At 43.1% G+C, this 25,126-nt stretch overlaps 1 protein-coding gene across 2 annotated transcripts in view; it reads right to left on the bottom strand.

Annotated features, from left to right (window-relative positions):
• TGFB2 (transforming growth factor, beta 2) overlaps positions 1 to 25,126 on the bottom strand; it is a 91,464-nt gene that overhangs the window by 59,554 nt on the left and 6,784 nt on the right. The window contains exon 2 of one of the 2 annotated variants that reach the window (XM_008589201.1): positions 15,512 to 15,595. The exons of the other annotated variant lie outside the window; for it this stretch is intronic. Coding sequence (XP_008587423.1) covers positions 15,512 to 15,595 — 84 coding nt within the window. The remainder of the gene's footprint in view (positions 1 to 15,511; positions 15,596 to 25,126) is intronic. 2 annotated transcript variants of the gene reach the window in all.

Raw genomic sequence — 25,126 nt, 5'->3', positions numbered from 1 at the left:
ATTAAAAAAAGACACATGCTTTTCTGCCTTGAATTTTGGACCCTCCTAAATAAAGGTCATTGCAAATCCCTGTAGGATTATACATTGACAAAACAGAGGTTTCAGATCCTGTCTAAATGTGGGTCCATTCATGCTCACAGTCCTCCAATTAAACCTTGATTACATCGTAAATCTGGTCTTAGGGCTTTTCTGTACTATTCGAGGGCAGAATCTGAACGTTTAAGGCTCTACATCACGTAGTTTTCTTTCCTCCTGGTTGGGAATTGCCTTTCTTTTTGCCTTTGATTCTCCCTTGAAACCTTTCCTTATCACCTACTGTTTAACTCAAAAACCTAACTATTTTCAAGAAGACTCTCAAAACTATTTACCGTAGGCTTGTATCATAAAACAATCTCCTCACTCCCACAAGCATTTATTTCCAAAAATTGAGATAAATAGCCAAAACAGAAAAATCATTCATACCTCCATATGCTACCAGTGCTGGATGAGGAATGCCCATTAAAGAGCAGAGCTCTTCCAGGGACGGGAGGTGGCATTTGAAGAGAGCTTAGCATTGTGTTGGGAGTAGGAGTTGGTAACGCTAGTCCTGGGTCTTCCTAATCCTGACTCCTTTACCCAAAGACTGGCTGTTTCCTGACAAGCAAGTTATTCCACCCCTCTTCTACTTTATGTTTCAAATGATGGAAAATCAACCTTCGGATTCAGTTTCTGTGTCCGAATGTCCAACAAGAGAAGGTGGCACCATGAAGCCAGTAGAGAAAAATCTGAATTTCCACAGAAAAAAAGCCAGACTACTGACTTTAATTTTGAGGTTCAACCAACAGCTTAACCCTAATCACTTTATCAGTCCACAGCGGCGAGGGCCTGGATGCACAGTGGCCCTGCTCAGGTCGGGATGCGTGTCTTGCACTTACCCTGATGCTGGGGTGCGCTCCTTCCACCGACAACACTAACCAAAGAGCTTCCCTGTTGTTCCATAATTTTCCACTGTTGGCTAAAAATACTGCTTTCTGGGTGAGACTCACCCAAAGCATAATCCCCCAAAGCAAAGGGAGCAGTCCCTGACGCCAGGCTCTTGCAGGGCCTGGGACAAGAGCCTGGGGCAGGAAGGCTCTCCTGCTGCATTTTCAGCCTCATTGGGACAGCACTGCGGGGATGGGACAGAGGAGCTTTGAAAAGGTGCGGGAGAGATGTTTCCAATGCCTATGGCTTACTTTTCATACAAACACTTAAAAACACTTTCTTTCCAGATGAGTTGAGAGTTCCAGTGGCAGCTGCCATGGGTAAGGGCAGGAAAGGACCAGAGCCAGCTTTTGCTGTCTCCTTTGGCTGCCTGCAGGGATCGCTTCAAAATTTACTCATCGGGTGACGCAATGATGAACACAAAACACAGAACAGTACACGTGTCCTTGTCTAGCAACTGCCAGTTTCTTCAATTTGAAAACAATTCTTCCCTGCTCCAGCCCACAACTGCCCCTCTGTGTGCATACACACACACACACGCACGTGTGCACACGCACACCTGTGCACACACATGCACTCACTCCTTGCTCTTCTGCTGACACACAGGGTTTACTACAGATTATCTGGAAGTCTGACTCAAGCCCCTTCTTGTTTAGCAACATCATAAAGAGCTGAGCTTGTCCAGAGTTTTAGGGTTTGGTTTTGTTTGTGATCTTGTCACTGGCACCTAATGAATACATCGTGCTTTAACACAAAGAGATTTAAGGTTTGGGATTCAGCAGACCAGATTCTACTCACTCGTGGCTTAAAAGTGTGGCCTTTGGCAAATGTCCTAACCCTTTACACCTCAGTTTCCTCATCTGTAAAATGTTAATAACACCTAAGTGGCAAGGCTTTGGGAGGGTGAGAGAAAGCAAGAAGCAGCTGAAGAGACGGCGGCGAGTGCCTTGCTGGTCTGGGCTCTGCGGGGTGCACCACCACCCCTGCCGTGCAGCAGTTTTACTGACGTGAAAATAAACAGAGACCTTTATTAATAGAAGTATCTATTTACTGCTCAGACACTAGTGTGGTTCTGTGGTCAGAGCAGAATTGATCGTGGGCAATCCACTCAACTCTCTAACCTGCACTTCCCCTTCTATAAAATGGGCATAATAACAGCATCTACCTCATAGAATTGTGAGCATAAAAGAGGCTCATGAAAGTAGAACATTTGCACTGTGCCTGGTGCATGGTAAGCACCCCAACATGTTCACCTCTGTTATTTTTTTTCCTAGATTCCAAGTTGCCAGCCAAAGGGCTGTTTCTGGCAAATCTTGGTTCACCTTCCCAGCTACCTACTCATTCAGGGATTCCTCTCAACACTGAGCTCCCTTCCCAGCAGCCTGGCCCAGCCCCACTCTCTCCAGCTCTGCTCTTCATCTCCAGATGAAGCAGCAGAAATCTGGTAAATATTACTCTTACAAGGTAACAGGTCTGGAATGCTTGGCATCTCAGGCAGAGCGCAGTTTCTTCTTGGCACCCAGACACACACACTCTGCAGCCTAGGGCCAAACTACATTTGGCCGCTTTGTGCAGTTCAAATAAAGATATTAAAAATCCTCCAACTCTATAAACATTTGTACTGTTTGCTAATCAAAGGGGTTAGCTTAAAAAAGAAAACAAACAAACAAAAATGCCATCTCAAGAGAACTTGGCATGCTGATACTCCAGCTTCCGACCCTAAGGAGCACGGCATATGAATGGACCACGTGGGTTTCTAACTTGGTATGACAGAACAATTATTTCTATATTTCAGACCAGGTGGAATCTACATCTAGATTGGAATGCTTTTCCCCAGTCGTACAGACCTAGGCCATTTTCATTCTGCAGTTCGTGCCCTTGACCATCACGCTGTACGGCTGCTTTGCATGGTCGGTAATCGACTCGAGCTTCCGACTGATGTGAGCGGAGATGGGTGGGTGTCCTGGCTCTGCCACTTAGTAGCTCGGGCACATTACCTAATTTCCCTCTCTGCCTCAGTCTCCTCATATGTGAAATGAAGAAAGTAATAATACCTAATATTGACAGGATCAAATGAATTGGTACCCCTAAAGTGTGAGAAAGTACCTGCAGTGTAGGAAGCACTATGTGAGTAGCATTTCTGCCCTTTTTGTCATTGACCAAATACCAAGTGTGCATGAAAGGAACTAGATGTAGGTACTCATCCAAGGGCAGCTGGTTCCTTAAGTAAAAGAGGTTAAATGCAACTGGACATGTTTACACCCATCTTCCTCCATTAAATAAAAACACCTAAAGGAAAACGTTAAAATGAGATCATAGCACACCTAGGGGACTTGAACTATGGTCTTTCCTGATTCAGATGTCAGAATTGACTGAACTTCTCTTGGGCATAACAGAAAAAGGAGACTGTTCTCACCTGGCTTCATCTTTTCCTCCAGATATGTAACCTCAGAACTTTTAAATAAAACCTCCTCCCAAATGGCAACCTTGAGATAAAATATGAAAGCTGGGGGCCGGCCTGGTGGCGCACTGCTATAGTGCGCCGCTTGGAAAGCGCGGCGGCACTCCCGCCGAGGGTTCGGATCCCACATACAGACCGGCCGCTCACTGGCTGAGCGAGGTGCGGGAGCAGCACCGAGGGTTGCGATCCCGTAGCTGGTCCCGGCCCGGTGCGGGCGCAACACTGAGGGTTGCGATCCGTTGCCGGTCACGAAAAAAGACAAAAAGGAAGAAAAAAAAAATATGAAAGCTGCATCTGAGCATCACGGAGGAACAAAGAAAGGTGCAATATTTTCATAAGGACAAAGAAAATCTACCAGTCTCTCGGTCTACTTTTATATGAAAGATAATAGTGAGGCCACATCTCCCCTGTGGGTGGCAGAAGGTCATGTTTTAAGGAATCCTGAGATGACAACTTGCGTCTGCTGGCAGACCCCCTTTTCGGTTTAGCTGGCCTGGAAAGGTGCTGACCAGGAAGGTAAAAGCCACAGACCCAAACAGGAAGCAGGTGACACTACCTTCGTGCCTGGACTGTCCTCCTTTCATCTCTTTCCCCTCTCCCTTTTCCACCCACCCTGCACACTCACAACTCATGCTGTTGTAAGAAAAAGAAACAGAACAAAACAAAATCAAACACTATGATAGACGTTACAAATTAAAACTAAGGAGGTGGTGGGTAATGGGAGCCCTCATCTCAGGATTCATTTTAAAGAAGATACAGGCAGAGGCTAGAGTTATAGGAATAAGAAAGAAGAAAATAGTTTTTACTCAGTAAGGTCTCCTGGGGCCTCAGAGTCATCCTTCGGAAGCATCTATCCTGCCTCCCCATGGAACTGGGCAGAGCTTCTCTCAGCCACAGCCACCTAGGGTACAGGACAGGACTGAGCTTCCCAGGGGCCAGGGGTGGGGTGAGGCTGACCAACACAAGAGCAGGACTACAACAGAGGGGCAGGTGACCAACACAAGAGCAGACTTCTGTTCTTCATACTTTAAAGCATATTAGGGGGAAGAGCTCTAAATTGAATGAATCATTGCTGACTTGGGGGTGGGGTTGGTGGGAAGGGATGTCCTTGTGGTTAACCACATTTTACTGGGGTTTTTTATTGATTCCAGTTGTATTGAAAGAGACATGACTCAGACATACCATATCCAAAGCCACGTAAAGCACTGGGTTCTAATGGAATTTCAGTGTATGAGAATGTCATGAACTATCCTAGGAAATGTGAAAAGTTTTGCTATCAACATAGATATCATTTGCTTCTGTCCTACTAACAGCTGAAGAAGAGGCTGATTTTTCTCTTTCCCCTTCCACTTCAAGGCTGCGGCTATTCACTGTTCAGACATGAGCACGGTTCTGTGCATGTCAGGGACCGCTTCTCTTAAAAGTTGGTTTTATTAACCTGCCACACCTTCCCACGTGCAGCGATTGCACTTTGCCTATAAATACCATTCAGCAAACTTTTATTTTTCTGCTTTGTGTAGTATGGTCGGTTTATAAGTTTGTCTCCACAAACAGGCCATAAGCTACTTGAGGGCAGGGATAATACAATAATAACAATAAAAAGAATAACTATAATAATAACAAAAGCAACGTTACTGGTTTTGGGGAGCACATCATCTCTCAGGTACCCATTTGGATTATCCCACTTTGATAGAGATAAGAAACTGAGGGAACTTGCCCAAAGCTGTGTAGCTAGAAATAGTAACATGTCCACTTAAACCTACGTTGTGTGATCCTAGGACTTTCCTCTGGGATGTCTGTGCTCTTCCTCGTTCAAGACAGATCCATCTCTACTAATCTCCATTTTTTACTCATCTGCATAATTCAGGCACTGAGCCCTTGAGTCAGTACATTCTCAGTGAATATCAACTGAATTAAATGGGATAAAACCAAACTTTCCAGGTCATTGTTTCCAAGGACAATCCAGCTAAGGCTTACAGTAAAATGAGATGGCTGATGTGCCACTTGGTTGTAGAAATAGTTACTAACACACATAGATAGTCCTTTTAGGCAAGTTCTGAGAGGGTTTCTGGTCATCCTAGTAAGACAAAGAATATCGTTCTGCTTCATTCACCTCTTCTACCAATTTTTTAAACATTTTATTGTGGTAAGAACAGTTCACATGAAATCTACCCTCTTAATTTCCTGTTGATTATAGGGACAACGTTGTACAACAGACCTCTAGTGCTTATTCACCTTGATTAACTGAAACGTTATTACACCTGCTTATTAACAACTCCCCAATTCCCCCTCCTCCCAGCCCCTTGCAACCACCAGTCCTTTCCTTGATTCTGTGAATTTGACTGTGGATGGATGGATGACAATTTGTTCAGCCCCTGCCATGTACAAGGCATTTTTATGTGTTAGATATTTTCTTTTTTAAAGAACCATCAAGAAGTAGTTTTTTTTTTTTAATTAATTCTCATTTTAAATTATAGAAAAAAGAGGCTCAGAGAGGGCAAATGACTTGCCTAATGTTGCACAGTCAGGATCTTACCCAGGTCTCCTTTATACAAACACTGTATTTTCTTTCCACTGTATCACAGATTAATTGTCACACTCAAGAGTCATTGTTGGCTCATGTGTGACTCACTTTCTTGGCTTATCAACAGCAGGTTAAGATCAAAAAACCAAAGGTTGACTTCTTCACAAAGTTTCAAGGAAGGGACCACCGTCTGTTACACAAAGCAAAAGAAACAGAGAGGCCCATTATATGAACTCGTCTGTCTAGACAGATGACTAAACAGGGGTCCCTCCAGGGTTAGACTTGAATTTCCTCCATTCAGCCTGTTGGATATTTAGCAATAAAAAAAAAATTTTTTTTTAAACTGTTTAAAGGCTGTAGTACTAATCCAACCTCTCCTGCACTACCAAGAGAATAGTTTAAAAGTTGTTTCAGTGCAGATTGCATGTGGTACAGTTTCAAGCAGAAATCAGATTGAGACAAGAAGAGCCCTAAAAATACTTGTGCTGTCTGGCTACAGACCCAAGAACACAGGCCTAAATGTCCCTTTATAACTCCAGTGACAGCAGCTTGAACTCACAGAGGGAGCAGGGTCTCATCAAGGTGTCCCTGTAACAGGAGACAAGAATGCATCAAAGCTGTCACATGGGCTGGCAAGTGGTTTCTCTCCTGCTCCTTATTGCCCTGGGGATGCTGAACTTTTCTAACTTATAATATGAAAAATGCTACTTAGAGTGAAGAAAACATCAGTATCCTTTTGTCAAGGCTGAGATACAAACAGAGGCTGGTAATAAGATTTAAAAAAAAAAAAAAGCGTATTAACATTGCTATGTTTTGTATACAAAAAATTCCTCCAGGTAGGCAGTTAGGAGCTGACTAGCAGACCATGGGGCCTCATGGAGACACTGGGTATATACCAACTGACTGAGACCTCTCTCATTTCCCGAGAAGTCCTTAGCAATATGCAGGGCGCTGTTTCTATTGCAGTCCATATTTGCAAAATTCATTCACTCCCTCATTCAACCAATATATATTGGAGGCTTCAATCTGTAGCATTCCTTCAGGGAATACTGTACAGGGATAGATAGGCCTGCCAGGAATTGGTTATGAAATTCTGGGGTCCTGTCCGTGGATAGGTGCTGGCACTATTCTAATCTTTTAATGGGCATTAGAGAATTAATGCAATCATTTAAGTAAAAAGTAAGTACTCAGATTTACCAGCCTTGGAGAAAAGCAAAAAACGAACACACAACAAAATACAATTGTCCTATCCAGGGAACAATGAAAACCACCAGGATTTCATATTACACCCTCTAATTATTATAAAGGCTGGGCAACAGAACAAGTGCGAGGATGCGCTCATCCTCTAGGTAAACTCATGTGAGAACACACGACTTCTGCTCCTTACATGGGGAACACCGAGGAGGCGCGTTGAGCGCAGCTCGGAGGCCATTGCTGAATGTCCATACCAGCATTCAAGCCCTTGGGTTCTGCTGTACACTGAGGGTTGCGATCCGTTGCCAGACACGGAAAAAGACAAAAAAAATAAAAAAATAAAAAATAAATAAATAAAATAAAAAAATAAAAAAACAAAACAAAAGACAGCCGAACGTATTTTTTTCCTTTATCATGTGCCTTGAACTTTCACAGGTTTTTTAGGAGAAAAATATTGTATTTAAAAAAACAAAACAAAAGACAACCGAACGTATTTTTTTCCTTTATCGGAAAAGAAGAATGATTCCCTACCACATATGACACAGGGTTCTCACTCAGTGGATTCTCCTTTTATAATACCTCATTCCTTATCAGAAAAGAAGAATGATTCCCTACCACATATGACACAGGGTTCTCACTCAGTGGATTCTCCTTTTATAATACCTCATTCCTTCATCCCAATTTTTCTTATTTAAATTTAAGTTTATCATCTTAGGGGAGTGATTAATGGAATGAGCTTTGGAGTCAGATGGACCAAATATAAGTTCTGCTTCTGCCACTTCTTAGCTGTGTGGCTGTGGGAAGACTACACATGCTGTCTGTAAGCCTCAGTTTCCTTATCTATAAAATTGAGAATAATATAGTGTTTATTTATAGTGTTAATATGGAAATCAGCCCAGTGCCTAATATAATTATTCAGTAACTGATGACTATTATCATTATAATTATTCATATTAATCCATCCTTCCCATTCATTGAACAACCCCACCCAAATAGAAGTCTTTTCTTCATGCAGAAATTCACTCATATTATAACATGAATAGCTAGAAAAGCTACACAGTTTCATCAAAAGCTATGTAAGCTCCCAACAAAGAGGTTCTCAATGCTGGCTAAGAATCACCAGGGGAGCTTTTTAAAACTAAAGATGCCAAGTCCCACCCCAGACCAACTGAGTCAGAATTTCTGGAGTAGACCCCGGCATAAGTAACAGAAGTCAGATGTTAAATGCTCCCTAGGGGATTCAGATGCATAGTGAAGTAGAGAACCTCTGCACTAGAGCTACCAAACAGAAACCACAGCCTCGACGGTCGAAGATCCCAACCAAGGGCCTGAGCATTGTGATACCTGAAGCCCACGTCCAAGTCTTTGCCATGGTACCAGAACACCTAGTAGGTTAGCTGCTCTTCATGCTTCACCTGCTTAGTTTCTGAAAAACAATCTGCTGTCCTCCACAATGACACTAGAGTTAATGTTCCTTGACATCACAGCAGCCTCAGTTGCCCAGGAACTGCAAGGATTGGATGAGGCAAAGTAGCAAGCTTGGGAAAACAAGCAACCAGGATAATAGAGAAGCAACCTCTGCTGCTGATGTGAACGCACAATGAAGTAAGCTCCACTTCAGAGCAAAGACACAATCCAACTAAATATTAGAAAAATATGGTCTGACCATTTAGATTTCAGAAGGATCCAAAAGCAATTTAGACTCCAGTCGGTGGACAAAGTTCACATTCAGCAGAGCAGCTCCAGCAGTTGCATCATACACACAACAGGGCAATTCAGAAACACAGATGTCCAGCCATGTGCAGAACAATGCTGCATTTTTTTCTTTTCTTTCCCACCGCTGATCCTGAGAGCAGGCTGGAAAAGCTCAGCATCTGCTGCTACTAAGAATAGGCTGTGGAGATGATTATTTATGAACTTGCAAGCACCAAGCTACCTAGCAATGCTCAGGGGTGGTCAGAGCAGATAGCTGTCACTGCATTAAGAATCACAGAGCAGATGCCCCATGCCAGGCAGCATTACTTTCTAGCTGGCTCTCTCAATACAACAGGTAGAAGCATGACTCTAAATAATCTATGTGGTGGGTCACTGTCAGGAGACCAAGGTTCAGGTTAGCTGGGATTCTAGGGAACTGCATGTCACAGATGTTTAAATTGGCATGGAATTCACACAAGAGAAATAAGAAACAAGAAAGTCATGCTCCCTCTAGCAAACAGTTAAAACGGTCAAGCATCTACAGACATATGTTCTCATGGAAACTTAGCCTGAATCCTTCCAAATACTGAATCTACCAAATACTGCCGGGCATGTCAGGACCATAGGCGCAATCTAGGACCCCAAGACTAAGGGATGTCACTACATATTTTGGAGTTTCAGAGTTTCCCTACATACACAAATTTCACATAACACATAAGGACTTGCTTGAGAAACTCCCAACACTGCCTTTTATACCAGATAAACTTGTCTCGATTGGAGAAGCAAGTCGTTTATAAAAATGGAGGGAAATAACATTTATGTCTGTCTTATAAAGTCAACCTACTAAGTGTTCAGCAAATATCTACTATAAAGGTCCCCATATGAGAGTACTTTAAAAAGTTCGTGAAAAAATGGAATTGAAAGATAATGTGCATCTTTCCACAAACTTTTCTAAGTACCACCATATTTCCACAGGTGTAGCAACACTGTGTGTCCAATCGAGTCATACCCCACTATAGAAAGTTTCTAACCTGGGTGAAATCTTTCTCTCTTCCCCACCTCCTCCACCTTTGCTTCACTAGACTGTACCACTTGTTCAAAATGTTAGCAGCCCCTGTCCTCTGGGCCCATCCCCACATGGCCTTTCCCTGTGCCCCCATTCCGCCCTGTTGAAATCAGGCTTGGCCATGTGACTTGCTCTGACCATGTGGATAAGGGAACTTCCATGTCTCATGGTTCTGCCAAGAAGTCAGCCTGCCCAGATTACGGGCTGCTCCCTCGGCCTGCGTCCCGGAATGGAGATCTCACAGAGCAGAGCCACAGCCAACCCACAAGGCCCTCTAATATGAATGGAAGTCATGCAAGCCTCAGAGGAAGAAACAACATGAAAGGTTAAATCTTCTCCTTCCAGAAAGCATAAGCAACTTCCTATCACTGCTTGATGACTGCCAAACTGCAACCTCGAAGATCATCTTTCAAGTGGCAAATATCATCTCCACCAAGAAGGCTTCCTTCAACTCTCTAGGTCAAGTTAAGCAGTTCTTCTTCTGGCCTCTCAAATGTCTTACCTGTAATCAACCATGCAGTGTTGGCTTTTTGCTTCTGTTTGGTTGGCTTGGTCTTCCTGCTTTCTCACTAGACTCCCTGAGGACCAGGTCTATGCTATGTTCCTACATCTCTCACCTGGCACACAATAGACTCACGAGATGTTTCTTGTACAAATGGATAAAGGAATATAATCAATATCCCAGTGTACACTCTTGCTGTTTAAAACTTAAGAATTAGGCAGCTGATTATGGTCCAACAGAAATGCATTTGACTGATGAGAGACAGCTTTACAAATTCCCTGGCTTATGACCTCATTTCAAAATTTAGGCAAAGGCACTTCTATTTCTTGCACTAGGCACAGCTGGACAGATCAAAAGATCTTTCCAAGTCCAACTCTCTACTTCACAGGGGGAGAGGTAGTTGGTCACTCTCCTAGGCCAAGGTGTGCACATCTGTGCGCTTGGTGCTATGTGTCCCTGGCCACCAAGTTGACACAAGTACAAACTCCAACAGCTGCCACTCCACACTTGTCAGCACAAGATGGGAAACCCAAGGGGTTACTTTCATACACAGAAGGGTACAGAGATAGCTTCTTTCCAGAAAGGAAGAGGATAAATTGCCTATAACTCCAGATTATTAATTAAAAACAATCAGATAAACAAAAACATATTCTATATACAGAACCCACTGTAGCCTATATTTGCTAATAGCACTAGGCAGGTCTGTTTGAGATTCTTATTATAGTCAGTTTCACCTAGAAACACGGTTGCAAAGTGCCATCCCAGTGCTTACAAAGACCTCCTTGCTGGACTTGACTTCCTGCTTCTCCTTTGGCCACCCTAGGTCCAGTCTCAATTAAACAGCCACAGTGACCCCTTGGCTAAGACCACCCGTCTCTTCATTTATTCTGAGGAAAAGCCGCAGGTCTTGTGATGGCCTACATGACCTGCCCCTCATTGTCTCTCTAGTCTTATCTCCTGGGACACTTTTGATAATCCTGGAACATGCCAGGAGCAGAAATGCTCGTCCCCAGACAGCCCCAGATGACTCTCTGACCTCCTTTGAGGTGGCTTAAATGCCACCTTTTGATGAACTGTTGTCTATCCAGCTTATTTAATATTGCAACTCACCTCCCCATCCTCCTGAGCGAGCTCTACTGCCCCCCGCCATAAGATCTAACAAATTCTATCATTCTTATTTAATCTGCATTATTGTCTATCTTCCTCCACCAGAATGTAAGCTCCCCAAGGGCAAGGATTTTTGCTGTTTTCTTCATTCACTGATGACATCACTGGTGTCTAGATTGGTGTGTGAGCGAACCAGTATATCCTAAGAACATCCTCTTCTTACCTTTGTCTTCCCACCATCTCTGCATACATTTGACATTTATCTTAAAAGTTAATGAAGAGCTCTCTTTTCATCAAAGGCTTGTTGGGAAGTAAAATTAATGCTATCAGTCATTCTTCTCATATTTCAATAGCTCTGTGGGCTGCTTAGTGATGCAGATCATATAGGGGAACTGGATATTTCCCTAGTTTAATAGCCAAAAAAACTACAGTAGTTATAGAATACTCACATCATATAGTTGGATTCAAAATACTGGATGGTTCAACAATAACATCAGCATACCAGGAAGCATAGAGTTTTACAAAGAAAATACCAAGTAATTTATCATTAACTTTACTTTTTAATAGCTTGGTCAGATTCTCACCTGCTCTAATACCTCTGGTTGGAAAAGAAAACACTATTTGGAAAGAGAAACCTGCAGTTACCCGAGGCTGAGATTGGCTGAGATAGTAGAGTTTACATTCCATCGTTGGCTAGATCCTTACCCCATGGAATGTCTCAGAATGGGATTCAGGCCATGAAGGAGTCAGCAGTGCTCTGACCAAACACTACCTCAGGGAATTATACATTAACTTAAACATTACCTGATATATGCCACACATTAAACATTAGCTTCAAAAATCCTTTCCCACTCCAGAGTTCACAGTTGCCCAGTTGAAGGCACTTGAGGGCGGGAATTCTCTCATCCATGACATCCAAACTAGGCACTCCCTCCCCCACCCTGGGATTAATTTACTCCCTGCACACTCATTGTCGTCCTCTGGGGTAAACAGTGAGTAGGGAATGTGTGAGTACTGATAATAGGTCCACCTCAACATTTGCATGACCCAGGAGAATGGAAAGCCTGGGGCAAAAACTCCCCCAGGGACTGTGGATTCAGGATCCGCACTTGCAGGACCAGCTGATTAAACAGAGGCCCCGTTGGATCCAAATCTTCCCATGTGCTGACCGTGAGCACAGACCTGCAGCATCAGCGGGCCCGTGGTCTGAGCAGCTGCTGACTACAGCGGCCTAAGCCCTGCAGCGCCTGTCTGACACGTACGGGCTCCCAGCTCCCCAGCCCCAGAGGTTGTCACTTGGCAGGTCAGAATCAGGGCCAGGGAACCCGCTTTATTCTATAAGATGCTCTGGGAGATATGAATGCAGACCACACTCTCAGAAACACCATCTTTCAATCTTAATCAAGCTACTTAAAAGCCTCTTGCTCAGTAAATACTTAAAAATTGAGTTCACCTTCATGACTGTTAATCCAGTCCCTCATAGAGAGACTGTCTCTATTGCTTATCCTCTGTATTCTTACAGCTTCTTAGGAAAACGCTTAGGCAGGCTGATCTCTTCTTAACCAATAGCATGGGGGATAATGAATTTAAAAGGAGAAAAATGATTCTGCAGCCACGTGGGCTGTGAGGAGCATGAACTGCTTCATCCCCCAGGGTATTTTACTTAAAGCTGATGAAGCATCAGAGCTGCCAGTCCGATCCTCAGTGTCAGAACATGCAGTTATCAACAACACCCAGGTTGGAGAGTGAGAAAAGCCAGAGGCGCCACAGGCCTTGCTCCCTCCAGCCGCTCCCAGCATCGTCTTGGAATGGAGAGGCGGTTCACGCAAGGTGACAGGATGGCCCTCGAGCTGCTTGGCACAGGCCAGCTCCACTTAACGAGTATTCAGAATCACACTCAGCACGGAGAAATTCACCCTGACCCTGGACGCTTGCCCTCTGGCATGTGCTCACTTACATTTTTGCTCAATTACTATTTCTAAGAACAGAGACAAAAAACACAGAGCCCCACTGCTCAGCTGCCTTGCGTGGAAGGTCTGAAAGGGGGTCCCAGGGCTTTCCCACATGCCTGTCAGCTGGGTGGGAGGAAGGGTCTCCCACTGCATGGGAATCTATGTGGAGCTTGCACCCGACCTCCCCTTCCATAACCCAGAGACTCGCTGAGGAGGAGGGTGGGTTTCCAGTGTTTTCTCACCAAAGGAAGAGGGAAGTTTACAGCAATTAAGTGACCGAAAATAACCCCAAGTGAGCAGGACTGTCTGAGAAGAAAAACCACCCAAAGAACCAGGGTAGGCCCCTCAACTTGTTTACTATGGGAGGAAAAGATGAAAAGGAAATTAATCCAAAGTAATAGGGAAGAAAGTTAGAAAATGAATGGGACAGGACTCCAAAGGGAAAGTTAGGAGGGAAATGTTTGGGGTCTCTGCAGTGTGATGGAGAGCACCCAGACCAGACCTGGATTCGGACTTTGGCTCTGCCACTGGCTAGCTCTGTGACCAAGAACAAGGTATTTACCTCTCCAAACCACAATTTCCTGAAAAATGGGGATCGTCACCTTGGCCCTCCCTGACCAACCAACCAACGTGAGGAGGACCAGAACAGTGTGTCGCAAGACCAGGGACATGGGGGGTAGTCAATAAATGTTTTCCTTCTCTCCTTCCCTTCCCCTTTTCTTTCCAAAAAGCCAGTCAGTGGTGCAGAAAAAAAAAAAAAAATCAGACATATCACTCCTTGGTTTAGATAGTGAAATAAAATAAAAACTTAGAGCTTGAAAACAAAATATATTCTGGTTCACAAAAGGGAGCTTAAAAAGCATGGATTAACATTTTCGCTCTTTTAATTAATGTAGCAGCTTAGCCATTTTGAGGCTTTCTGGACTAAAATAAACATATATTCTCAATAGAATCAGTTCTTTTTGAGGAAACCTCAGTTTAGGCCACTGTAAATAAATTATACTGATTCATAAGACACAAGGTTAGACAAGGTAAATTGTATAATAAGATATTCAGTGAACTAGGCTTCTACTAGGGTAATAAAAACATTTCTTCTGTCCCTATCTGGGACCTCCACCCATATTTAGAATCAACATAATCCAAACCTCAGGGCCTCAAAAATATGTAGTGAACTAATGCCAGGATTGTGAGTCTGTTTCCTTTGTTCCTGAGCATGGTTCAGACATGACTTTGCCGCTGAATTCCTCAAGTATCAAGTCCTATTCTTTGCTGTGGACGTACTGCCCAGAATACAGCAGGCATGCAATAAATGCTGGCTGAATTGATCTATATTTTAAATCAAAAAGGAGTGGAGACTTCTGGCTATGGTGCCCCTCAGCCTAACACGTGGCACTGGCTCTGAGGAGCTTGCACTTGGTCTGAGCGTCAGGGCTAAGTGGTTTCAGCAAGTGACAATCTCCCAGGTCCAGTCAGCTGAGGGCCTGACCCATAACAATCTATTTTGTCATGCAACCCAGATGTGTCAATACGAAGGTCACAAGTAACAGCACCAACAAAACTTCCCCACAAGCTTCCCTCTAGAACGTCAAAGGAGAAAAAATCTCCTTATTTCACTTTCGTTCAGTGCAAGAAACATTACCTGAGCACCTGCTATGTGTCAGGAATAAGAACATAGATACAAATAAGATATAAAAAAGAGACATTCCCTGACATTCAGCCCATACTGTTCAATTCTCCAGACTGTAACCTCCAGGAGGGTCAGGAGATCAACACTTCAAATGCCTCTGTGACCCTGCACACATATCTCATACCCACAAGTCATTCTTTCACATACTGCAAGCAAATCATTGCATTACTTCAAAGCTATGCAGTTTTTCTCATGTAAACTCTGATGAGAAAATTTCAGCACCTTTGTGATTGCTCAGCCCCAAGGCTGCATTTCAGAATCCTATTCTGCCTCTGACAAGTTCCCCACAGGAGACAAATACTAAAGATGGATTTGATATCACTACGTCAAACGAGGAAGAAAGCAGACAAGTGTACTCACCAAGGTACCCACAGAGCACCTGAGACTGTCTGGCGCACAAGCTGCCCACTGAGCCAGAGGGTGTTGGAACAACTGGGCAGACAGCTAGGAGTTTTAAAAAGCACAGTCATTAGCTATTTTACTGAGGAGATGCCTGGCACAGAACTATACAAAGATTCAAAGTAGATGAGGGGCTCACTGAATGTTATCATTCCCCCACAAATATAAGGTCCCTGCTACCCAGGGCCAGGGATTGACACTAAGGACTGATGGAGAAGTCATGAGTCTAGTCCCAGACCTTCCAGCATCCCTTAACCCACAATCAGTCTCCTGAGTTCAGTTTTCCTTTTAACATGTTGTAGTAATAAAATAACCGTGTACAATTCATATACTGAAGTAGTAAAATAAATACCTTGACTTATATTAAAAATGGGTAAGAAGGGCTTTGACCTCCTTTGACAAAAGACAGCCTACCTATTAAGAATAAAACTTTGTTTTTCGTTTGGCTGGCCTAGATTTCAGTGTTCTTAAAACCACCTGTCATCATTTCTAACCCACATGTGAAACTCCTTTCTGAATGAGTCAAAAGTACAAGTGTCTATTGGTTTGGGGCTACAGTTTAAAAAGTTAGAGCTCTTTGAAATGCATTAAACATATCTTCCTTGATAGTTATTACATCCAGAAATTTTGAACTTTATTTTCTTTAAAGTAATAGCAACCAGAGTTCTATATTGCCCACCACATTTTTAGAAAAGAAAATACACCAAAAAATACCTCCAATAGGAAAGAAAACATTGCTAAGTGTTCAAGCCTTTCCTATCTGTGGTAGGGTCAATAAATATAGAATTTTTGCATGAGAAAATTTGGATTAAAACCCCTGTCCTGTCACTGATTTCTTGTGAATCTTTGGATAGCCCCTGGATTTACCCATGCCTCTGTGTGTATATGCTGAGGCAGATGTCATGCTATCCCTGAGGGTTTTTATAAAATTGAAATGAGACGATATACTTAAAAGGGACTGAGAAATAAAATGTGATCAAGGAATGCAATTATATTAGTTATCAAACTTTTGTGATAAAAGAAGCCCTTCTAGGCCTGGATGAAATGTAATTCTTTCCTAGCTCCTTACATAGACTTAGAATCTACGCACCTTCTATACACATAGGGCATGTCTTCTAGAAGTAACATGGCCACTATTTAGACCTGACTTGAAAACTTTTAACAACAGACAAAGACCTTATGGGCTCTTCTCTCAACGTTTTTGCTGGATTAGCTCCTCTCGTTGCTCAGTTTTAGAATGGATAACGAAGGCCACTCCCATACCCTGTAACTTACCGTCTCCAACATTTAGCCCGCTAACAAGATCCCAGTGACAGATTTTCACACGTGTGGATCACACCTAGTGAGAACACCCTTTAACTGAGATCTAGGGCTCTGTGTGGCCGGTGTGGCACAGAACATAGTGGCCCAGTGGCCCAGCTTCTGTGAGCGCAGGCTGCGGTCATGTTGCAGCCATATGCTGCTTCCAGCTGACATCTGCTCACATGTGTTCCCACCAATAAGCAACCATGTCGTTTATTTTTAGGGCCTTCTCCACAGTCTTACAGGGAGAAAATTCCCTCAAATAACCAGTCAGCAAAGACAGGAAGCTACACTGGGTGTAAACTGTTTGTCACAAGATTAGCAAGTTCAAACATTTTCTCATCCATACCTGACCTTTAAAAAGAGATGCTGAAAGTTGTCTTAAAGAAAACGCGCAAAGAACATAACTAGAAAAAGGCAGAACTCGCAGAGCAAGTCGCTTTATTAGAATGCCTTTTCTTCAAGCTATGGCCCTGTGCATTTCTTGGGGGGACTTAAGTCCTTTTCCTGGGAAACAGCACCTTCTTCAGGCCAGTGTATGCCGTGGTGCAGAAAAGGGACAATTAATGGGATTCAGATCCTTGAAATTGCCCTAGGTCACCCAGGTCACAGGAAGTCTGTGTGGGAACATGGCGAGGTAAGTATCGTCTTTTGCAATTTTCAGCATGCAGTCCTCAAGTATGCACCTTTGGTTTACTTTCACTCTGCTATAAAGCTACAATATTATAATCCTTTCATTTCTTTCCTTTCTTTCTTTTTTGCTTTTTTGTTTTGAAGATGGGCCAAAGGACGAGTTCTGGTGCTGATCTGGTATCTTAGACATTAAGGCTATGAATTGGATGTAGATATAAGAATGTTAATAGGGATTATTCAGGCCACAGAAAACAATCTTTAGCTTTTAAATAATCAATTTTCAATAATCTACATGACTGAAGTAAACTGCGGTATGAAAACACCTTTTTTTAGATCAGTGAAGCTTTGGATATGTGTGAAAATGTTTTGCAAAATGTAAAGCCCTATGAAAATCTGAGACATTTATGGTCTTAGAGACACAGTACTTTTTAGAAGAACTTAAAATAAAATAAAAAAAATAAAATAAAACCTTTGTGCTTTTACTTTCTGATTTCCTGAGTGACATGCCCCTCATTCATTCTTCCCTTACACCTTATCAAGACTCACGATGCACGCTGTTTTATTTAAGAACTCCAAGCAGTAATCTATGGCATTTTTTTGGCAAAAAAAAAAAAAAAAAAAAAAAAAAATAGAAGAACTTGGACATTCACTAATTGATAATGAGGGACTATGGATCATACAAGCCATCAAACAGAAACAGTCCAAAAATTCAGATTTTACATGGGTAACTTACAAAATAACTAAAGAACTATGAAGTGAACTATAAAAGTTCATTTTTACCTGTGATGACACAGCTAAGAGATACAGCAACAAAACAAAACAAAAATACACAGTGTTTTCAGAATGTGTTCTGAAATACCTGCATGAGAATCACCTGGCCTTCTCCCCAAGATGTAGGCTAGGGCACAAAGGCTTGGGAATCTACAGTTATAATAAGCTCTACAGGTGATTCTTTGGCATGGTAAAATTTGAGAACCACCATTAAAGGTCATTACAATTTATAGGTTAGAAAGGCCTTTTACAAAACTTCATTGGACCTCAAAACAATCCAACCAGGTGGATCAAAGAAAAAGTATCCGCTCATAACAGTTTGTTCTGCGTAAGTGGTGGTTTTGTGTAGTGTGAAAGTGTCTGTAAGAAAAAGACAAAGCCATTCTTGCTGCAATTATATCTTAAACAAAATTAGATGTGATTAAAAACGTTCAGCTAAACTCCATGTCCTATCAGCTCCCCCATCCCTCCAACCCCTCCACACAAACATATATCACTCTTGTAATTATAGTAATTCTATAGGTGGGTACTGTCCTTCCCCCAACAATAAACTACAATGAGTTTCTATTCTTCTCAGAGAATTCCCAGCAAATGTTACTGAGATAGGGCAAACTGACCCAAATGTATAATGATTTGGAGTCAGCTTGGATCAAGACCCTCGTTCTAGAATCTGAGTACTTGTGACAAAGACTTAATGAAATTAGACATGACTCTACACACATAGTTTCATTATTGATGGTGATATGTTCTGGCAGTGGAATTCTTCTGGAATATATCTCTCTCCAAGAAAAAGTAGCATCAGTCACATTGTATGGAGGAGAAAAGCATGAGTTTAGTAGGTGAAACAGCGGCAGTTTACGATGCAGTTCATGGACCAGTGACTTTAGTTAACGCACTTACAACCTCAGGCTTACTACTATGGAGAGATGCAAATGTGACTAAATCACTATTCAAATCAATATGAATTTTAAAAACACCTCAAGATGTCTCAGATATGAAACAGAGTGGGAACAGATACCAGCAGCTCGGGGAAGTGGAGTTCAACAGACTCATCTAAAGGTGGGACCCGCTGCTTCAGAACCTGAGGTGATGGTATAACTCAGCTTTGGTTCTGCCCGGCTACCTCCAGGTAAAAGTCAGGAGCTCTGGAGTCCTCCTTCCTCTGTCTTCTTCTTCTTAACCTCCAGAGCCCAAAATGCCAAGCAATGAGCTTGGATGTTGAAACATTTGCCCACAGAAAGCCCCTACGGAGTTCCAAGGGCATAGTCCCTTGACCAAATCACCATCCTCTGCAAAGAAATGTCCTCAATCTGTGGATATTCTTTTTCCTCCATTTAAATTAGAGTCTGAATAAGTCATCCATGAGTTTTTGGACTTTCCAAGCCAGCAGCTTAATTACAAGTGTTCATTATAAAGCAAGTAGGAACAACTTCAGTCACATTGCCATTAAGACGTCAAACAGAAGTGAAGATGAGATTAAGCCAATGGATAGGGAAATAAATGACCATATAAAAAAGAAGCCCGCAAATGGAGGAAATGACAAAATTACTGCTACATCTGGTGAAGACAGAACAATCCCTGACAGACTCGGTCTAAGCAGCATTGAAATTACGAACACTGAAATAAATCCAAAATTTAAAAATTAAATTATATCTGCCAGAAAATTCCCATTTATGTTTTGGCAACAATAACTATTTTAGTGGTCATTAAATCCACTAAAAAGTATACAATAATCTCCTTCAGATAGAGACTTGCAAAGACCAGTGGACTTGTGGTCATTTCATGTGTCTTTCTCAAGACCAGACTTTGCATTCTTGTTCACAAGATGAAGTGACAGTAAGGGTTCTTACAACTGCCTAAAGTTACGAATGAATGGTTATTTGCAAACTAGCTTGTCAAGACAGATATGGTGTTTATCAGCATGGTGTGGGTTAGACAGGAAAAGCCAAATGAACAGAGCCAAGTCTAAGTCACAACATTTTTATTTTTCTTTCATGAGATCAGAGAGATGCTATAGTATTTCCTGAAACAGACAACAACTCCAAAAAAGCAGTCTTATTCTCAAATAACTGCTCCATGCCTTTTCTTTCAGAAACAGTGTCTCTTCTTCAGGAATAACCTGTTTAATAACTACCCACACGTAGGTAGCTAGGAAGGGAGCTCTCCCTGTGTGCAGAGATGTGCGGACCGTGCCAGGGTGAGAGAAAACAGCTGCCTGTGGAGAGCTGGAAATGCATTCAAACTATTTTCAGAAAGTTTGGGCTTCACAACATCCAGAAAGCATTTTCTATTTGCCTTAAGTTCCTCGAGTCATTGTGGTTAAAGGAACATATATGTCAAGCATTTCTGACTTATCAGGCAGTAACAAACCCAAGTGCTCATTGGAGAGAATGAGGGGATGGACCTGGTCCTCAGAGAAGCGCTTTCTCTGCACCATAAGGCTTTCCCTCCTTCCAACAGACACTAAACCCAGTAAACTCAATTCCTTTAGGACAGCCATCCCAAGTGCTCATTGGAGAGAATGAGGGGATGGACCTGGTCCTCAGAGAAGCGCTTTCTCTGTACCATAAAGCTTTCCCTCCTTCCAACAGACACTAAACCCAGTAAACTCAATTCCTTTAGGACAGCCACGAAGTTCCAGGAGTCACTGGGTTTCCCCAGGAAAGCCAGGATGCCAATTCACTGAGACACCACCTTGGACCGCTCACAACTATCCAAGGCCTTAGTGTGGCCTTTCCTCTTTGAAGCCACCACCAGTTTCCATTTCTCCCCAAACGCATTGTGCTGACTCCTGACCAGCCCCTCCCCTTCCTCTCATCCAGCTTCCTCTTTGAGACTTCTGCTCCCTAATGTCATTCTGTTGCTAAAGCCCTTTTTAAAATGAATCACTTGACAGCAAAGAGGCTGCCATGGCCTCTTTATGGGGTTATGGGGGTGAAATGAGGTCCTCCCGAGTCTAACAATGGCTGCCTGACCTGGCTTATCCTTGAGGCCAAACATCCTGGCTTTTCTCCCAACAGAGACTGTCACCAGGGAAGGCCATGAGAGACAGGGCACCTGCGAGGACGGGTGGACCCAGGCCCAGAAGCACATTACACAGAAGCCCTTCTGCATGTTCGCCTTTCAAACACAACGTCCCCTCTGTCCTTTGTTTCCTTTCAGACTTTGTGACACAGAAAGGCAACTACTATGTGACTCCTATGCACATTTGAAGAGATTAAAAAAATAGTTAAAAACATTTTTTCCCCTAAAAATGTATATACCCTTTTGAAACAATTGGTAACATCTTGAGACATCAAAAAGTAAATCAAAATTGAGAATTTTTGATTTCCAGCACTTTCTGGCTGGGAGCAGTATATGACGTGAACCTCCCGCTCTGGGTTCCGGAGGTGGGTATTAGCGCAGGAGGCTCCTGTCATTTGCTAAATAGAGAGGCTTTCTAGGGCGGATGTCGCACCTCTGCTTGATTGTATTTCCCCTGTGCTGCCAGCACAGCACTCTGCCATGTGCACACAGACTACTCTTCTCTCATTCCACGAACGTTTAGATGACTTCAATGATTCTACATATTTTTCACCTTTTAGTATCTCTAAAATACAGATTCTCTCTCATAATCAATGACATGTTGTAGTTAATTGGCAGTGACATTTCTTTCCTAGAGGCACATAAAATAATGGTTCATCTTAAAGTCAGTGGTGTTTGAGATTCAATGACTAGTAGCTGCCCGTCAAAGAAGGCCTACTAAGTGCCAGACCAGCCGCACTAGGTGCTTCTTCACAGGTCACTGTCAATCCTTCATAACCCTAGGCAGGAGGTGTTATTTTCTTCTTCTTTACGAGAGAAGAAACTGGGGCCAGGTTGAGTGAAGGGGCTTCAAACCTGGCCACAAAGCCGAAAATGGCAGTCAAGATCTGACTTCAGTAGGAAGCAACTTAAATGCCAACGAGGCAGTTTTAGTAACTCGCACTGAGAGAGCCAAGTTGCTAACTGAAACAGGCCACTTTTTACCAGTTGCCAGGGGCTGGAGTAGAACTCCTTGTCTCTGCTGCTACCGCTTCCCGTCAGCCTCTGAGATTCCTTTGGTGCAGTTTGTTTCCCTTTTCTTTGTTATCCTTCCTTTACTTATTGGATCGTCTGGCTCCAAAGGCCACACTCCTTGTGCGACCCCATCCTGCCTATCCAAACGAACTGACTCTCTGCAAGAGATGAAGGGAGTGCCCACCAATCAACTTTTCAGAACTTTTGTGAGGAAAGTGGTTGCAGATGAAGACCCAAACCAGATGAAGAGCCTGATCGATCACAATTGTTCCAGCAACCAAGTGCAGAGGTAAACACTGGAGTCACTCGAGGCAAGAAAAGACCCAAGCTTGTGTGCAAGGCCTCAGAGCTCAGAGGTATATCGCCTTGTCTAGGGGAAGAATTCAGAGCTTGTGAATGTAATTATTTATGCATTTATTTATTTGGTGGCAGGCAGGGGACCTGAACCTTGGACCTTGGTGTTATAACACCATGCTCTAACCCACTGAGCTAACCGGCTGGCCTGTAAATGTAATTCTAGGAGAAGAGAGTCACCACTCACTTCTGGATGACATCATTTTTCAAGAGGGCAAGAAAAGTCATCTCTCCATTTGCTGGGCTCTGTTTTAGGGCTTCTATTGTCATGGTGACTGAAAGCTTCATCTCAGTAAGATAGCATGGGTAGAAACAGCTACCTCCATGTCCTCAGATGTCAAAGGGAAAACACTACTACTGAACTCATAGGCTTGCTTGTGAGGATTGAACAAGCACATACATGTAAAATATTTAAAACTACGCCTTTCCTCGTCATCATCATCATCACCATCATTTTCATTATTATCCGAAAAACTGGAAACAGAAAATGTATGGTTATGAGAAGCCCTGTGATGGGATCCACCAGGCACGTTTTCCCTGATATGAAGGGGAGGAGATTTCATCTCTCCACGTCTCCTGGTCATGGCCTCCTTGAACTCACAGATCCTTCTTCTGGAGGTTGGATCTTACTTTCTAAAGGGAATGCTCATTTGTTTGTTAAACATAAATGGAGCCAACACAATGTGGTAGATTCTGAAAGAATGTAATGAGTAAGGCTCAGCTCCTGTTCTGAGGAAGTTTACAAAGCGATGGAGATGACAGCCCGGAACACGGCCAGGTCTCACAGCAGCAAAAGAGAACAGAAAGAGAGAGAGAAACATCAGTGTACAGAGTGCACAGGGAGTGTCAATTAACCATGACGAGGAAAATCAGAGAAGTTTCCTAAGGAGGTGACATCTGATGAAGCCTAGAAGGATTTCTGAAGGTGTTAAAAGATAGATTTTTAAGTGGAAGAAACAGCATAAAACAAAGGCTCAGAAGTGTGGAAATAAATGGCCCATTTAGGTAAAGGCAAAGAGGGAGATGTGGCTGGAGTGTGGTTTTCATGCAGGGATTTAGTGAGAGGAGGGGCTGAGCAAGGAGAAGGGGCCAGACCTTGAAATGTCTCGGATGTCCTATTTAGTGAGAGGAGGGGCTGAGCAAGGAGAAGGGGCCAGACCTTGAAATGTCTCGGATGTCGTCGAAGAAAGCTGAACCTAAGGAAGTCTAAATTCTCAGGGCCTTCTCACATGAGAGCTAGACAGTGCCAGACACGGTGGATTAACAGCCCTGCCATTCTCTGTTCCCAGCTTCACCCCATACCTGCCCCTATGTGGGAAAGGCCACCTAAGGAACAATCTAAGTGAGCAAGGGTAATAGATGACAAGTAAAGAATGAGATGGAGGTCCCAAGACATGCCAGGCTAGTGGAAGTGGCTCCCGGGGCATCACTTTCATCACATTTCAGTATCTCTAAAATGCAGATTCTCTCTTATAACCAATAACACATTAGAGTTCATTGAAGTGCTATTTCTTTCGTAGAGGCACATAAAACAATGGTTCATCTTAAAGTCAATGGTGTTTGAGAATCAGTGAATAATAGCTGCCAGGCAAAGAAGGCCTACTAAGTGCCAGGAGAAGCTGCACTAGGTGCTTCCTCACACATGTCGTTGTCAATCCCTTACAATCCTAGAAAGCAGGTGTTATTTTCCTCATCTTTACAAATGAAAAAACTGAGGCCTTGTTAAGCAAAGGAGCTGGTCTCCCACAAACTCAGCAGAGTACCTCACGGGGACATGATGGGTGAGCATCCGACCAGCATCCATGCAGATATTCCCTCATGGGGAAGGACAAGAGGCATTTTGGAGACTGTGGGGAAGAAATCAAGGGGGAGTTTTATTCCAAGTCAAGGCCACCAAGCCAACCTCAGAAGGAAGGTGGTGGTAAGAGTGAAGTTCAGTTAAACACCCACTTCTGAATATCAGAGTTCAGAAAAGAAACAAACAACCACCAAAAGCAGCTTGTGGTTGTAGCACGATGCACATTTCTTCTACACAAATGACGGAAGCAAACTTTTCAGTCTAAACAAACTCATCAAAGAATCCCTAACATGTTATTAAATTTAAAATAAAATACCTGGAGAACACTGTATTCCTAGGTTAAAAAACTATCTTTTTTAAAAAGATATTTTTTAAAAAAAGCACATCATATGCTTTCAAAATGTCAATGGAAACATTTGTTTATCTCGGCCAGAGCCACGTTTCATCAAGCTGTTGGGAATCTGCAAAGTGGAATACACCCTTCAGCAGAAGGGCTGCCCGAGCAGAGCAAGCACATCTGGCAAGCCCAAACTCTCTCTCCAGGATCCGTCAGTACCGGAAATGCGGCATCATGACGGCCCAAGGGGCTCTTTTCAGAGCTCTTCCATGCAGTCTCTTGCTGGCTGTCCACCTGACTGCTGAACCTATGGGGGAGGGGGAGGAGTGGGGGGGGAGGAGTG

Source organism: Galeopterus variegatus, unplaced genomic scaffold (genome assembly GCF_000696425.1).
Source record: "Galeopterus variegatus unplaced genomic scaffold, G_variegatus-3.0.2 Scaffold5293, whole genome shotgun sequence".
NCBI lineage: Eukaryota > Metazoa > Chordata > Mammalia > Dermoptera > Cynocephalidae > Galeopterus > Galeopterus variegatus.
The sequence above is the reverse complement of the archived record's forward strand: the minus strand, read 5'-3'. Positions and strand labels throughout refer to the sequence as shown.